This window comes from Macadamia integrifolia, chromosome 14 (genome assembly GCF_013358625.1).
Source record: "Macadamia integrifolia cultivar HAES 741 chromosome 14, SCU_Mint_v3, whole genome shotgun sequence".
Taxonomy (NCBI): Eukaryota; Viridiplantae; Streptophyta; class Magnoliopsida; order Proteales; family Proteaceae; genus Macadamia; species Macadamia integrifolia.
In genome coordinates, this window is record NC_056570.1 from 29028295 (window position 1) to 29044520 (window position 16226).

At 41.8% G+C, this 16226-nt stretch overlaps 1 protein-coding gene across 1 annotated transcript in view; it reads right to left on the bottom strand.

Moving 5' to 3' along the window:
• LOC122061501 (TBCC domain-containing protein 1-like) overlaps window positions 1-16226 on the bottom strand; it is a 36448-nt gene that overhangs the window by 7876 nt on the left and 12346 nt on the right. Inside the window, exons 5-8 of the mRNA XM_042624779.1 lie at window positions 13285-13425; window positions 12290-12493; window positions 12070-12162; window positions 11638-11749 (exon numbers count right to left, since the gene is read on the bottom strand). Of these exons, the coding sequence (XP_042480713.1) occupies window positions 11638-11749; window positions 12070-12162; window positions 12290-12493; window positions 13285-13425 (550 nt within the window). The remainder of the gene's footprint in view (window positions 1-11637; window positions 11750-12069; window positions 12163-12289; window positions 12494-13284; window positions 13426-16226) is intronic.

The following is a 16226-nucleotide window of genomic DNA, read 5'->3' on the forward strand; positions in this document are numbered from 1 at the left end:
ATGTTCCTAAAACTTTTTGGATTGAGGTTGTTCTTACAGCTGCTTTTCTCATCAACGGCATGACTATCAAAATCCTTGGATCCCAAAATTCCTTTTGCTCTCTTATCTTCTCATTCATCTACTTTTTTTATCCCCCCCCCCCCCGGGTTCTGTTGTGTTTATTATGTGCATATTAACAAATCCTCCTGCACTAAACTTGACCCCAAAGCTCTCAAATGCCTCTTCATTGGGTATTCTTCCACTACCAAAGGTTACAGGTGTTACCACCCCTATTCTCACAGGAGATTTATTTCCAAAGATGTCACATTCCTTGAGTCTGTGCCTTTCTTTGATTCTCATCAGCATACTCTTTAGGGGGAGAATGGAAGTAAGTGAAAAGACTGTTGATGCCATTCCGTTTCTTACTCCTTGCCTATTACTCCCTTTTCTCCTGATATTGAGAAACATAAAGAGGTGGATGTTATTGACATTGGTGGTCCTTGTAATGAAAGTAACCCATTGTGTACAAAATAAGGACAAAGAAGACCTACCAAGAGTCCTCTTTGGATCCATATCCTGAGCTTCACCTTCCTCAATCAGGTAACATATCATCTCCATATGAATTAGATCTCCCTATTGCTATTTGAAAGGGAAAGAGAGCTTGTACTAATCCTATAGCCCAATTTGTCTCCTATGATACTCTCTCTACTATAGGTGTGGCTCTTACAATTGCTCTTTTTCCGTTTCCATCCCCAAAACCGTTACTGAGGCTATGTGTGAGGAAATGATGGCACTCGAGAAGAACTGTATCTAGAATCTAGTTGATCTTCTTAGGGGGAGAATTCCAATTGGATGCAGGTAGGTCTATACAATCAAGTACCAATTAGACGGTGCTATTGAGAGGTACAAGGCAAGACTGATGGTCAAAGAGTATAGTTAGGTGTATGGAATTGATTATCAAGAGACCTTTGCTCCTGTTGCCAACCATACTCAATAATAGTTCTCTTATCAGTTGCGGCAAACAGAGATTGACCCTTATATCAATTAGATGTGAAGAATGCCTTCCTTTATGGTGACTTAAAAGGAAGAAGCATGCATGCAACCTCCACCTAGCTTCAATTGTCTTCTCAAGAAGGCTTTGTATGGTCTCAAATAGTCCCCAAAGGCTTAGTTTGAGAGGTTCAAGCAAGCTATTCTGAAGAATGGATATTCTCAAAATAAAGCTGACCACACCTCATTTACCCGGTGAGGTAATGGTACGATTACTACACTAATTGTCTATGTTGATGATATTGTAGTGACTAGAGATAACATAGTTGAAATAGCTAGGCTAAAGACTTACTTGGTAAAACAGTTTGAAATCAAAGACCTTGGACATTTGAAGTGTTTCTTGAGAATTGAAATGTCAATAAGAAGGGGATAAACATATGTTAAAGGAAGTTTGTGTTGGACCTATTGAAAGAGATAGGGATGTTGGGCTGCAAACCTGCAAATTCTCCTATTACGCATAATCATAGATTAGGAGAAGGTTGTGGTCCTTCCCTTGTTGATGCAGAGAAATACCAAAGACTAGTGGGGACTCTTATCTATCTTTGACTTGCCCAGACATTACCTATACAGTAGGAGTGGTGAGCCAGTTCATGCATGCTCCCAAGAGTGGGCACTTGGATGTTGTTTATTGCATCCTCAAACACTTGAAGTCCTCTCCAGGCAACGGACTATTGTATTCCACGAACAACCACTTGAGGATAAAAGGCTACACATATGCTAATTGGGCTGGATCCATCTCTGGCAGACGGTCTACATCAGGTTGTTGCACATTTGTGGGAGGCAATTTGATCACATGGAGGAGCAAAAAATAACCTGTTATCACTAGATCAAATGCAAAGGTAGAATTTAGAGCAATGGCTCATAGAGTTTGTGAACTTGTATGGTCGGGACGGTTAGTTCAGGAGTTGGGCTTTGACATTGAAGGGCCTACCCAACTCTATTGTGATAACAAGGCGTCTATAAGTATCGCTCACAATCCGGTGCAACATGATAGGACAAAGCACATTGAAGTGGACTGACACTTCATCAAGGAGAAAATAGGCTCTAGTTCCCTTTGCACTCCCTTTGCGAAGACACATGATCAGTTGGCAGACAACTTCACCGAAGGGCTCATCTGTCACCAGTTTAGTACCCTTGTATGCAAGCTAGGAATGCATGATATTTATTCTCGAGCTTGAGAGGAATGTTAGAGTTTATGCAATAAGGGTACTTTAGGAACAAGTCTACTATATCCTTGCCTCTTATTGTGTTATCTATTTTTCCCTTTTACCTCCATAGGGAGGTGTATGTAATTCTTTACCTCTTGTTAGTGAAGTAATATATATGTGGTAGAGAATCTTTTCTCTACATACAACATTCCACCATTCTCTTGTTCCCCAACCCTCCATTCTCTTGTTCTCTTGTTTCTCCTTCCATCTTTACATTCTAGCTTATGGTGAGTGTAAGCCCTACTCCCCCAGAGTAGGAAAAGGAAACCTACATGCCACTCTGTCTTTGACACTTGTTCATGTATGGATGTTTGACATTAAAAAACTAAAACGATGACAAATGCCAAACACTGTTGTGGCTATGTTATATTTCCTATTCTAGCTGGTAGCACTGCTACTCAATAAAAATATGGTTTAAGGTCAGGAAAAGCAGATTAGATGAGTGGTTCAAGAATGCTCAGTCATCAGACTTTTGGGTAATGCCCATTAATGAAGTGGCTCAGTGGCTCAGTGGCTCAAGTGATGGACAAGTTATTGTCTAGGAATATACATTAATTATTCTTTTATTACCCTCTAATGAAATTCAATTTGTCAAAAAGGGGAAAAAACAATAATTTCCATTTGTTACTTCGTTTCTTACATCCCATGAAAATTTTGTACAGTAATCAGGAGAGGATATCCTGGTTCACATGCAGAAGGTGGCATGTCTCATAAATAAAATGGCCTCATCTCATCCCTCATCAACTGAATCTGCAAGCACCATTGCAGTAACACATATCTATCAGATGATCTTTCTGACATCTGCCAAAGTATTCAATTACTCCAGGGGGTTGAAGGTCCATTGGCTATTTAAAATGCCAGCCTGAGAGCAAGTGGTTTTTTTTTTGTGGTTGGGACCTGGGAGGGGGTATGAGTAAGAGAGCATGAGAGTTGATGTGCCAACTGAATATCCTATTTGAATTTATATTGTTCACGACATGCCATATGAATCCACCTAGTAATCATGGTTCAAAGTTTCCATCGATACCTACGAAATTTCTCACATTTCCACGGTATCCCAAGATTCCGATACCAAATACCATGTGACTTTGAAACATCATTGGTTTCAACTAGTATCGATCAAAATTCCCACATTTGACATGTGGGAATTTTGAGTGGACCAATGGGTTCAACCCTTTGGATTAAACCAGCCTTTATAAAACCATCCTTAATGGGAAACCAAGCCTTCTTATTTCAAAATTTTGACCCTCTCCCCCTATTTCTTCTCTGTAAAAGACGGAAACTTGGGAAAACAATCAAGATTTTTCCCTTGTGCCATCAAATCTTCATTCTAAGCTTGGATCTTGCACATTCATAGCATATCTATACAAGGAAGGGAGCTTGGATCAAGAAGGTAAATCCTATCTTCCCTAAAAATCGATTTTTTTTTAGCATATACTTGGAAATATAGTAAAATGGAGTAAATTTTCTATATGTTAGAATGACCCGAATCTACGCATTCATGGTGTCCCTATTTTTTTTTTTTTTTAAATCCATTTACCTACAACGTATATTTACCCTATGTTACGTGGAGTTTTTTTTTTTTTAGGGAATGAACATTTTATAAACAAAGAAGAGGGCGAAGATACAAACAACCCCTATATAGAGGGGGAGGGGGGGAGAAAACAAGGCCTCCAGGGGGAACAAAATTCCTGATCACAGAGCTTGGAAGCTCCTAGGAAGTAACAATGTGGCAATTTCTAAGGGAGGGAGAATAGGTGCGGGAGACTTTTGAAGCCTTAGTCTTGTTATCAAAGAAGATGGAATTCCAAATCTTTTCAAGCGGCCGAGAGTTAGAGGTCCATTTCCTATGACTTCTCCCCATCTAGATCTGATTGATGGTTGTACAAAAAGCAAGCTTACCCACATAGTCACAAATGGTCTTCCCTTGAAAAGTCATATCCATCCATATCCACTCTCTTTGAAGGGGAAGAATTCTTCGGTTAACCGACCAGCATTTGGAGAGAACATATTTCCATATAGAGGAGGAAACAGGGCAAGCAAAGAAGGTGGTCAATGTCTTCAGGCTCGGAACCACAAAGGAAGCATAAAGGGGAGACCTGGATCCTTCTTTGGATGAGGAAGGCTTGCATGGGAAGGCATTTCTTGAAGACTCTAAGCTGTGAAACTTTGGTGCGGGATGTGATGCTTAAACCAAATGAGTTTGTGACAAGGGGAAGCTGGTCCATGAGGTCTGATGAAGTCCCAAGCAGATTTTGCACTGAATATGCCATTCGAGGCATGCTTCCGAAGGGTAGTGTTAGGCCTCCGAAGATCCAGATTTGGGAGAATAGGCAAGGATTCCAGATTTCAGCAATTTGATCAGAGGTAGGGGGAGGGGGAGTCCAAGATCCCGAGGTGATGATATCTGCAACCATGGCATGCCTTGGGAGTCCCGAATTGTAAATACCTCTGGCAGTAATAACCTGAGATAGGAGCCCTTTAGGGTGCCAATGATTGAGCCATAGATAGGTGGAGGATCCGTCCCCAATATGAGAGGAGATGGCTCTGGAGGCAATAGGTCTCAAGGAAATGATCTTTCTTCACACCCAAGAGGCATCAGGAGGAAAGCGGACTGACCAATAAGATTCAAGCCTGAGGAGATGTGAGTACACCCAAACTACCCAAATGCTTTTCTTCTAGCTAATCACCTTCCAAATTAGTTTCATAGTTCCTGCTAGATTGACATCCTTGATTCGTTTCAAACCCAGTCCCCCTTCTTTTTTAGGGAGACAAATGGCAGCCAAATGGCAGCCCAACTTAGAGGGTGAAGAAATCTAGAGGACTCCCACCATTTCCAAAGGAAGGAAGCAAATAAAGATTCCATCTTAACAGTAATTGCTTTGGGAAAACAATAAATTCCAGACCAGTAAATGTAGGAAGCTTGGAGTATTGACCGAATGAGCTCAAGTCAGCCTGTGAAAGACAAAAGCTTTCCTTTCCACAATTGGATATGCTTTCTAATAAGATCAAGCATTGGAGTGCAATGATGGCTCGAGAGTCCCGCAGGAATAAGAGGGAGCCCCAAGTACTTAACCGGAAGAGACCCCATAGCAAAGCATTTTTTATGAAGAAAAGAGGACTTGGCATCATCCGAGATTCTAGATAAGAAGATAAGGGATTTCCCAGGGTTGATGCGAAGACCAGACATCAAAGCAAATGAGACCAGGCAGTGCATAATGGAGTCCAAAGAAGGGTCATCGGCCCGGGAGAAGATTATCAAATCATCAGCAAAAGCAAGGTGAGTAAGCTTGATGGCCTTGCATTTAGGGTTGGGAATGATAGAGTTCTGATCTGAGGCAACTTGCAAGCTTCTAGATAGGACCTCCATAGCAAGACAAAAGATGTAGGGCGACAGCGGGCATCCCTACCTAATGCCAATAGAGGGGGTGAAATACCCTGTCGAGCTCCCATTGACCAGGACTGAAAATTTGGGATAGGCTATACAATGATAGATCTAGTTGGTAAAGATAGGAGGAAACCCAATCATGTTGAGAACTGAAACAATATAGTCCCATCCCAAGGATTCAAACACCTTGTGGATGTCGATCTTCATAAGGGCTACATGGGAATGAGACTTTCTGCGAAATCCTCTAACAATCTTATGACATAGAATGATATTATCACCAATACTTCTTCTTGGGATGAAAGCAAATTGGTTATCACTAACAAGAGGATCAATGACTTTCTTCAAGCGGTTAGCAAGGATCTTGGCAATGAACTTATACAAGAGATTGCACAGAGATATTGGCTAAAGTCATTCATTGAGTTGGCTCCCTCCTCCTTTGGGATTAGGCAGAGGAAGGTATGGCTGATACTCTTGATCTGACTAGGGTTGAAAAAGAAGCTTTTCACCGCTTTGATACGATCCCCTTTTATGATATTCCAAGTTGAAGTGAAGAATCCCATGCTAAAACAATCAGGCCCAGGCGCTTTGTTAGCTTTGTGGGAAAGAATAGCAACAGAAATCTCATCGTCCGAGGGGATGGCCCATAGCGAATGGCTATCATTGTCAAGAACAAATTTGTTGATAAGGCCCTCAAGAATGGGGGGAGGCTGGCACTACATCCGGATTGAACAGGAGCTTGAAGTGGTTCACAACAACTTCTTTAATCTCCTCAACCATGGTGACCTGGGAGCCATCAGGAGTAGAGAGCTTAAGAATGGAGTTGAAGTTGTTCTTTGCCTTCAAGGACCGATGGAAATAAGAAGAGTTTGAATCCCCCAGTTCCAACCAGTTGATTCTAGCCTTTTTCCTTAAAAAACGTTCTTCCTGAGCCAGCAGAATAGAGAAGTCCGCAGAAACAGTTTTTTCTTCCTCAGCTAGGGAGGAGTTTTGATGATCATCTTGAAGCTGAATCTGAATGGAGGATAACCTATTCCTGCAATCAGCAACAAGAGATGAGATGTTCCCAAAGGAGTTAGAATTCCAAAGTTTTAAGGCTTCCTTCACATTTCTAAGCTTCCTGGATAAAGCAATGAGGGGGGTTGAGAAAGCTTAGACAGGCTTGAGCCAAGCTTCCTTGACAACATTCAGGAAGTCAGGGTGAGATTTCCACATATCAAAAAATTTGAACGGCTTGGGACTGAAGGAAGTGTAGGGGTGGATTGAAATGTAGCTGGGGCTATGCTCGGAAATGGTTGGAGGCTCAAAAGAAGAATTGGAGGGGTAGGAAGAAAGCCATGGTTCATTGACTAATATCCTGTCAAGCTTGCAGGCAATATGGGATGACCCCGTTCCTTTGTTGTTCCACGAGAATTTGATGCCCAACCAACGGAGATCGTCAACAGCAATATCCTCAATGCAATCATTGAAATCTTCAATATGAGTTAAGGTGGCCCCCTCCTTGTTTTTCATGAGTATAACGAATCACAATGAAGTCACCATAAAGACCCCATGGCCGAGAGCCCACTTGACCTGCTAGGCTCCGAAGGTCAATCCAAAGGATGTTTCTATCAATCATACGGTTGGAAGCAAAGATGGCCGAGAACAAAAAGGAGAAGTTGCAATTGATAGCAGAGATGGCTAAGTGAAGGAACTAGGAGGAGGAAGAGATGAGGGAAGCAGAGAGAATTTTAGGATTCCAGAGGAAGCAAATTCTCCCATTGGGATGGTGGGAGCGGCTGGTAAAGAAGGACCAGCCAAGGGCAATGACGGAGGCAATATAGGGAAAGGACGGCTCCTTAATATGCGTTTCCAACAGGCAACAGAAGGCAGGCCGAAGATCTTTGATTAGCAAACGAACAGCAGCGTGCTTATTAAGGGAGTTCAGGCCCCTAAGGTTCTAAACAAAAGCTTGAGATATCAAGCATGAGAAGGAGAGAGGCTTAGGGGAAGCGACAGGAGTCAACAAGGGCGGGGGAAGTGACGAAGCAGGAGGCCGATACTTGCAGGTGGAAGATCTCTTCGAGGTAACAGGGAGGCCGAGCGAAGAAGATGGGTCAGAGAAGACCCGAAGGGGAGGGCCAGATGGAGGGAGGTTGGTCGCAATGGTAATGGGCTGAGGAGGCGAAGTGGGAGGTCCAAGGGGGAATGAGGGAGTGGGTTGGACCAAAGAGGAGTTAAAGTGAGCTGGGCCCAGAAGGCTAGATTCCACAGGATGGGTCTAGGAGGGATAAGATGAGTCTGGGACAGGGAGCAAGTGTTGGGCCTGGATTTCAAAGTTTAGAGGGGTGGCAGAGATCGAAGGAGGGTCCACCTCTGGTTCAACCACTAGGACCAACGAACTAGCAGAGGAAGATTCTAGGGGTTGAGAGACTTGAGTGGAAAAATCCAAAGGGTTATAGCTAGTGTCGCAGGAGACAGAACCAGAAGAACCAACTGCAGGGTTCGAGTCGCATCGAGGGGCAGGGAGGGGGCTGCCAACATCAAAGAATTCATCGTTCGAGGTCTCTAGCTCAAATGGAGTAAGGGTCTCGTCAGATGAAGCATCAGAGGAGGAAGAAGACTTGCCAGTGAAAGACGATTCAGAGGATGACGAGTCAGAGGAGGGCTCATCAATAGGGGATAATTCACCAGCAGAGGGGTCATCTTGGGAACCGGCAACAAGGGTTGTGACAGGCAAGTGGTCAGGAGAGAGCTCCCTTTCTGTCTCCTCTTTTGGCTGCAAATTCGAGAAGCAATTTTGACCATCAGGCAAAGGCTCAACAGAGGTCGTACGATGCAAGGCAACGAAAGCTGTGGTGGTTTGTGCTGAAGTCGACGCCTAGTTCTGGCCCTTCCTCTCACCGGAGGAAAGAAAGTACATCGTCGAAGGCAGATATTACCGATCATCTCTGCGCAAGGTGAGGTCACTAGAGATGGCTGAAATATCGGCTTCAAGTTCACCCGTGCAGGCTTCAGGGATGCACGTTGTTGTGTCGTGACCAAAGACTTTGCAACAGAGACATTGAGGGGGCCTCCAATCATAGCTAATGGGTTGCTGGAAGCAAGGCTCTTCCCCGTTTTGAACCGTGATCGAAGAGGGGAGAGCAACCGAGGCAGGGACCTCGACACAAATCCTAGCGAAGGCGATTCTGTCTTTCCTGTTGGTCCTAGTGTCGGAACAAATCAGGGTACCAAGCACCGATTCGACGCTGTTGAAGGCTTCGGAGCACCAAATGTGAAGGGGAAGAAGGCCCGACAAAGAAACCCAAAGAGGAATGGTCGAGTAATCCACGTGGTTCAGAATCAGCTGACGGTGCCCAGGCTGGAGGAAGATGGGTTTACAACCCACCAGCCACGAACCACCTTCCAGGCAACGAGACTTGTCCCATTCATTGGAAAATTTGAACACGAAGAAGCCATGATCAAGCAAGTAGGTGTCTACAGTACCCACGATCCTCCACTACTTCAAGAGAGAGAGCTTTACCAAGTGGAAGGGGTTTCTATTTCCCAAAAAATGTCCAATGAGGGAGTTTGACCATTTGGAGGCTTCTGCATCCAGGAGACCCATAGGGCATTTGGCCAACAACAACTCTCCCTGCAGCAGAGGAACATAATGGAGGGAGAGACCATCGACAAGAGGGGAGACAACATGTTGGTGGTGTTGGGAGTATCAGGGGTTTATTAGAGGGGGAGGAGAGGGGAGGTGGGGAAGGGGAGAGGATGTGGTAGGTGGTAGAGGTGATGGGAGAGGAGGGGATACAGGAGGAAGGGACCCCCCAACAGGGAGGCCAGACATGGAGGCCGGAGCTCAGGAAGAATCCAACCTACCCATAGCACTAGGATAAATTAAGCAATCAATCTTGGGCTGAATCGATGAAAGTGGAAGGAGTTATCTCCATCGCAAGCAAGCCCTGTCCTTCCGCTTCTGGTTTGGGGTTTAGAAGTTGAAGACAACCTCAACAAGGGATCATGGGTTGGCTTTACTCACTTATTTCTTCAATTGACTGCAATCTTTGTTTATTCAAATCTCAATGTATGTTGAGTGTTGAGTGTTGAGTGTTGAGTGTTGAGTGTTGAGTGTTGAGTGTTGAGACTTGAGACTTGAGAGAAAACTCACAATTATGATATATTATTATTTATTTTGGATCCTTTACATCATGTTTTGCTTGTTTTAAATTTTTAATCATGTATTTCACATGTTTTGTCAGTAACTTATATACGTACTTATGTAGTATAGTTTCAGTAAACGACTCAACGTACATTACAAACTTTGGTTAACACCACATAATGTAGAACTAGAATCACAATTGATCCTAATCCTAGGCAAGATCTCAAAAAAGCTGGCTAAATAGGGAGAAATTCGAGAACTCACAAACTGTAGCTTAGATGGAGCTAAAACTTGTAGTAAATGAAAGGTCCCATATGGGTCAACAAACCCTCAAAAGATGAGACAATTCTGATGGCTGAATTGAGAGTTATGTCGTCAACATGAATTAGGAAATTTTTTACAACTTTCAATATCTTGAGATTGCAGCCTCCGATTGTTGGTGTACGATGTCTTGTATTCTGTCACAGTTTAATCCAGGGAGTACTGGTGCAGCACCTCCACAGGCAGGACGGCGGTGTAACCCTATTCTCCATTGATAGTGAAGCAGGATCTCATCTCACCAGGGAAGTAGGCAACCTTGCCAAACCTCGTAAATCTGTGTGCATTGCTTGTTATTGTTTTTCTATTATCTTATGCATCGTTTTAGGGTTGCGTTTCTACACCGATGACCCTCAAATTTGGAGCAAAGATCTCTCGTGTGATGCCCAACTATCCTTCAAAAGATGAGCCTCAACTGATAACTGGTTGGGAAGTTATGCTCGAAGAATGAAAAAAGAAACTTTATGGACGTTCTGACTTCTGAAGCTACACTTCTAGTCTTCAAACAACTCTCAAACATTCTCTCACAAAGGCTAAAACAGAAAATAAGAAAGAAGAAAGAGAAGTTGATGGAGGGTTGAGAAGGGTGGAAGAAGAATTAGGGAATGGGCATCTCACCCTCAAGGTAATAGCTATCTCAGCCATGAGTAAACACTAAATTTCATAAACTTTAATCTCTTTTTTCATTATAATCAATGGGCTTTAAATAGCCTTACAAAACTTGGACATAAAGAAACAACAAAAAAAAAGAAATTGATGGAATGAAATAAGACTTTCTTATTTGTGTCTAACTTGCTAACCAAGCTTAATAAAATTAGAAACTAACAACTGAACATAAAAAGGAAACTAGCCTAAATCATAAAAATAGAAACTTCTTTGACAAACAAAATAGGAAACTAACTTGACTAAGTTGCTCACTAAGTAAATAAAAACCAACTAAACTAAATAGGAATCAAAAAACAGAAAATATTGACACAAAGTACTGTTGACGTGGACAGTGTCACGTTAAGAGTAATTCGTGTTACTGTTCACATGAATAGTGTTTTCTGACTCGTGTTTCTCTTCATCTTCAAGCTTTGATCTACATCACCACAAGTATGACTTTAGGTGTTTTCCCCATGAAATTATTTATGTGAATGGGTTAGAAGTGTCTAAAATAGGACGTACACAAAAAATCAGGCAAAAAAAAAAAAAAACACATTTCGGGGGTCGAAACCAAAGTTTCCACCAAACCAAAAAAAATTCGACCGAAATTTCAGTCTCCCCAAGGGTCGAACCCCATATTTTGAACCTTGCCAGTAATTAGCTGTTGCTTTCCATGAAATGATAGTGCAGAAAGTATCACCAGGCATATAGAAGGCTAGAACTATATTCAGGCATCCACTCAAGCTTTTCCAAGGACAATACTACCGGTAGTACACATTTAATAAGGGAAATCAGGTTGCGTTATCATAGAATTCCCCAGTTAAAATTTCCTAATATGCATGACAAAATTCCACCACATTAAATAGCAGTAAGAAGGTAGAAGTAGAGGAAAAAGTTATGGTTGAGAAAGAAATGACAATTACCATAAAGCCAGTCTTTGAAGTAGATATGGAGAGCAGAAGATAATTCCCGTTTGCGGCTCTCTTCAAGGTGCAGATCCCTCAAAGCTTTCTTAATCTCTCCTAGATTCTGATGCTGCAAAAGAATCAGTGTGCTTAAATCTTCAGCACGAAAGAAATGTTAAGGGAATTAGTTAACACTGAAGCAGTGGATAATACACCTAAGGCTTATTGCATGTGCAAGGGCATTCAAAGATTTTCCCTAGAGATCAGAACAAGAAAATTGAGAAGTGTTTCAGTGGAGATGTATAGTGAAGATCAGGCACTAAGTCTTGGGTTTGCCATAAAATCATATGACAAATCCTCAGAGCATTAAGTATCATCTCCCTATTGTAAGTGCAAAAAGCCAACCATTTACGATGACAAACCATAACCAGCAAGATTTTTTTTACATACATTTTTCTGTTGAGAGGCTGTATAACCCTTAGGCAATGGAAATGGGTTGTGTTTTGTGGATGCATGTGATTCACTTCCGAACCAATTAGGAATCTGTGGAAAAAACAACTATGCAGCATAAGATAAAGAAACTTGAAAATAATCAGTTGGGCAAAAAGAAACAATACCACGAGTTATTGTCAACATGAAATTCGATGAATCCTGAATATTCTGCACATACCAAAAAATTTGTGAACTGGTCAGGATCAAGGCATGTAGCAGACTCGGCCTGAACATCAGAGACCCCTGCAGGATGAGATAATGAATCGTGAGGATCGACCATACCCAGCACCACGGGTTCATTCCATCTGTTGATAGTTGCATCAACACCAACTTGATTCATGTGCTCCTCCAGTTGCGAATAAAATGTATTATATGGAGCAACCTGATGAAAAGAAACGAAAAATCAAATTCAGTGACTATTTGAAGGTGATCAATGAGTGGAAGTTGTTCGAAAACAGGAATTTTACTCGAAAAGAAATTTTTTTGTTTCATAAAATTTATCATGAGCAGAGCGTATATGCAGCATATCCACTAATAAACAATGCAGGATGTTATATTGAGCTCATGTACCCAATAGAGAGACAAATCATTGAAAATAAAACACCCTAACTAGGAAAAGCAGGGGCTCAATCCTACTTGAAGCCTGGAAAAATGGAAGGAGGTCTAAGTACCAGTATTCTGAAAAGATAAATGTATCAATGTTGGAACAATCAAGTAGTATCAATCATGAAAATAGTTTGTACCAGATCTCAGACTCCAAATGGATCCAACCGGTAGAGACCCAGAGCCCCATGAAACTAGACCAAGTTCATGATGATAAGGCGATGGGGGACCTAATTGCTGGGTGGACCTCCCGTGAAAGATAAATACACCAAAAGAATCTTAACCACGTCTACTTACTTTATTGTTTTGAGGCTGAAAGGTTTCATTAAGTTAAAAAAAAGCACCAAAAATAAGTACTGCACAGATCAGATGCTCAACAATCACGTGAACATGGTAATTTTAGAGTATAGAAACTTACAATAAGACCAACCAGCTGTTGTTCATATATTAACAAATGAGAGATGGCAAGTTAAGGAACACTTGCATTGAGGATAGATGATTAAAATAATGGATCAGTGATCCTAGCTACAAAAGCAAAAACATACATTACACTAGCAGAAACACATTCACCTGCAGTTTATGGTTATCACCAAGAACAAGGGGTCGCTGATTTACACCCAAGAAGAAGACACACTCACGACAGTTGGCAATGCAGATACGTTTAGCTGCCACAATCACCTGCACACGTTCACAGTGCTCCACTCTCACAGCCTGTTGACAACAGAAATAATTACTCAGAAGTAGCATTCAACTGACAGCATCCGTAAAGTATAATTCACTATAATGACAGTAATCACCAACAGGGATAAGCATCAACCATTTAACTGATGAAAGCCTGCATAACACGTCATATGACCAAATCCAACAATGCCTCATATGCAAGACAACCTATCTCCCACACAACCCAAGCTGATTCAAATTAAGAACACTACATTACTACACCCACCGGCAGACAGTTGGAACTTGTGAACTTGATGATCAAAACTTAAATGTGCAACTAACGCAGCCATCCTACAAATTTAATGCTATTTTTCATCCCTTTTGACCCTAGATCATAATTCCATCTAAGTGCTAGAAACCTATCATAGCCTACCACCTCGAATTGGGAGATCTCAATCTTTGTAAATCAAATTGCATTAAAGCGTCCCTTTTTTCAAACTGATCTAGCATTACAAATTTAATGCTATTTAGGTGTATTACTGTGCTACAAAGTTCCATTTCAAGACTCAAACCTAAATCTAGCTTTGATATTTTTACCTCATTTAAAAAACCTTAATTCTCTGACCTGCTATAGATTTTCATTTAAAAAATAAAAAAATAAAAGAAAAGGAAGAAAATTCTACTTAACAAGGACACAGACACAAGTCATTGTCCCAACATGGAATACGTTTCTGACATGGCAACACTAAAACTTGACAAGTAAGGCACCGTTTGACAACATTTCTATCGTTTCTGGTAAATTCACATTTCTGGGAATAGAAACGGAATTGTAGTTGTTTGATAAACCTTGTTTCTTAAAACATTTCTCTCTCTGTTCTGTTGGCTTAGATTTGTCTCAGATCACACGCAACCAAATGAAACCCAATTATCGATTTCATTCAATCTCTAACCTGAAACCAGGGATTCTCGATTTTGAACCCAGAAATGGGAGGAGGAAGGAAGGAGGAAGGAGACGTTGGGGGTTCATTTTTTTTCGGTTTTACCTTCTTCACGAGTGGTCAGAAGAGGCAACGGTAATTCGGAATTGTGGAGGCCGATCAGGTGCACCATTCCGTTTCCAGAAAGCCCTCCTCCACCAAACCTCGAACCCTCTATGTATATTGGGGCAATCATCACTGGAGTTGAGGAATCGATTGAACCAAGCAAGCAGAATCTCTTGGAACAAGGGCAATGGCAGGGTGAGGATGGTGTTGTTGAGGCCATCTTCAATCAGGTGACGATCGAGACCTTTAGATGCCCTCCACATCCACCCAAAATCGTCGTAAAATGGTTCCAGCCATGTCTGCAAGAGCAAGCATCTCACCTCCTTGGAAGCCAGCCAGGAGCTATCTCTTCCCAATCCCAACGAAGAGTCTTGCAGTTACCCTGCTCACCTCGTACTGGCGAACCGCAGGAACCCTAGGGTGGGCTTCTGACAGATCCCCCTGAGATGCCCAAGTCTTCAAGAAATCCTTCGCAATCTGACGATCGATCAGAATGTCCAAAATCCAGCGAAGGTTGTTGGCCTAACGTGCAATCTGACCGATGTCATGAAGGTCCGATGATGCCGCCCTGAGGAAATGCTCGCGAAGGAGTTGCAGACACCCATCGAATGCAAAGTACAAGGACTCTTTACTTAGGTCATTCTGGGATGAGTTCTCCCGAACGCGAGCATTGGATTTCGTCGATGGTAGCCATTTCCAGAAACACAGAAATAAGTTCAACTTGTTTCGTCTAGGGTGTTTCTAGAACCATAAATAGGTATAAATTTCTATTTCTATTTCTATTTCTGAAAACAGGTGAAACAAAACACTTTTACTAAACGCTTATTACCCCGTTTCTCCGTTTCTAGAAGCAGAAAAACGTAGAAACGCATTTCTAGGAACGTTGTCAAACGGTACCTAAATGTGTCTGTATATGCATATAACAATTAAGTTCTTCCTTAGGTGGTCACTTAGCAATGACTAAAATTATGTTGCCTCTTCATGCCACTATGCACAATATATTTTCAGCTCTCATATTGCTCCTCAAGTTCAAAGTTGCTTCTATATAAAGATACTACATAAGTTATATTTATAGGGCTAAGGCTGATATACTTTAATATTTTACGTAATTTTGGATGAAATCCAGACAACAACTAACATGTTCTCTCTAACTGCAGCTGTGTGGGAAAAATGGCAGTATGATAGGGATTCCCATATCTCTTTCTCTACTTTCTAGGGAGAATGATCCATGTACTTGATGGAAGTAATTTTAACAGCAAGAGTCAGGTGTCTGGCACAAAATAATGAGACACTAACTCTATTTGGGGATAAAATGATAAAGAGGACCAGATACCCAATTAGCGTACTTACAAGGGTGTCCCCATCATCAATTGTGTTTCCTCCAGCAACACTATCTTCATATTATCACCCAAAGTTGCCAAAGCATTGTAACTAACATCTTAAAACACGACTCAATACAATAATCAGAAAAAGCAATAGAGAACAGAATACATTTAGATTAATTTTTTCTTTCCTAAAGCAAGAGATGATCTTTGCATAATGGGATCTGAGTAAAGAAAAAAAAGAAGGAAAAAAGCAGGCTATGTTACTTAGACTTGAGCCATTCGGCATCTTACTTACCAAATCAAGGACACCTGGGAAGAAAAAGAGAAGAAAACATAGGAGCAGAGGAGAAGGTATTGGAGGAGGAAGGAGGAGCAGAGGAAGGTGGAAGAAGAAAAAGAAGGTGGAGTAAGGCAGTGGGGGAAGGGAGAGGGCAGGAGGAGCAGAAGAGTTCCACTCTAGTATCTAAGTCCTACTGCCTTGTAA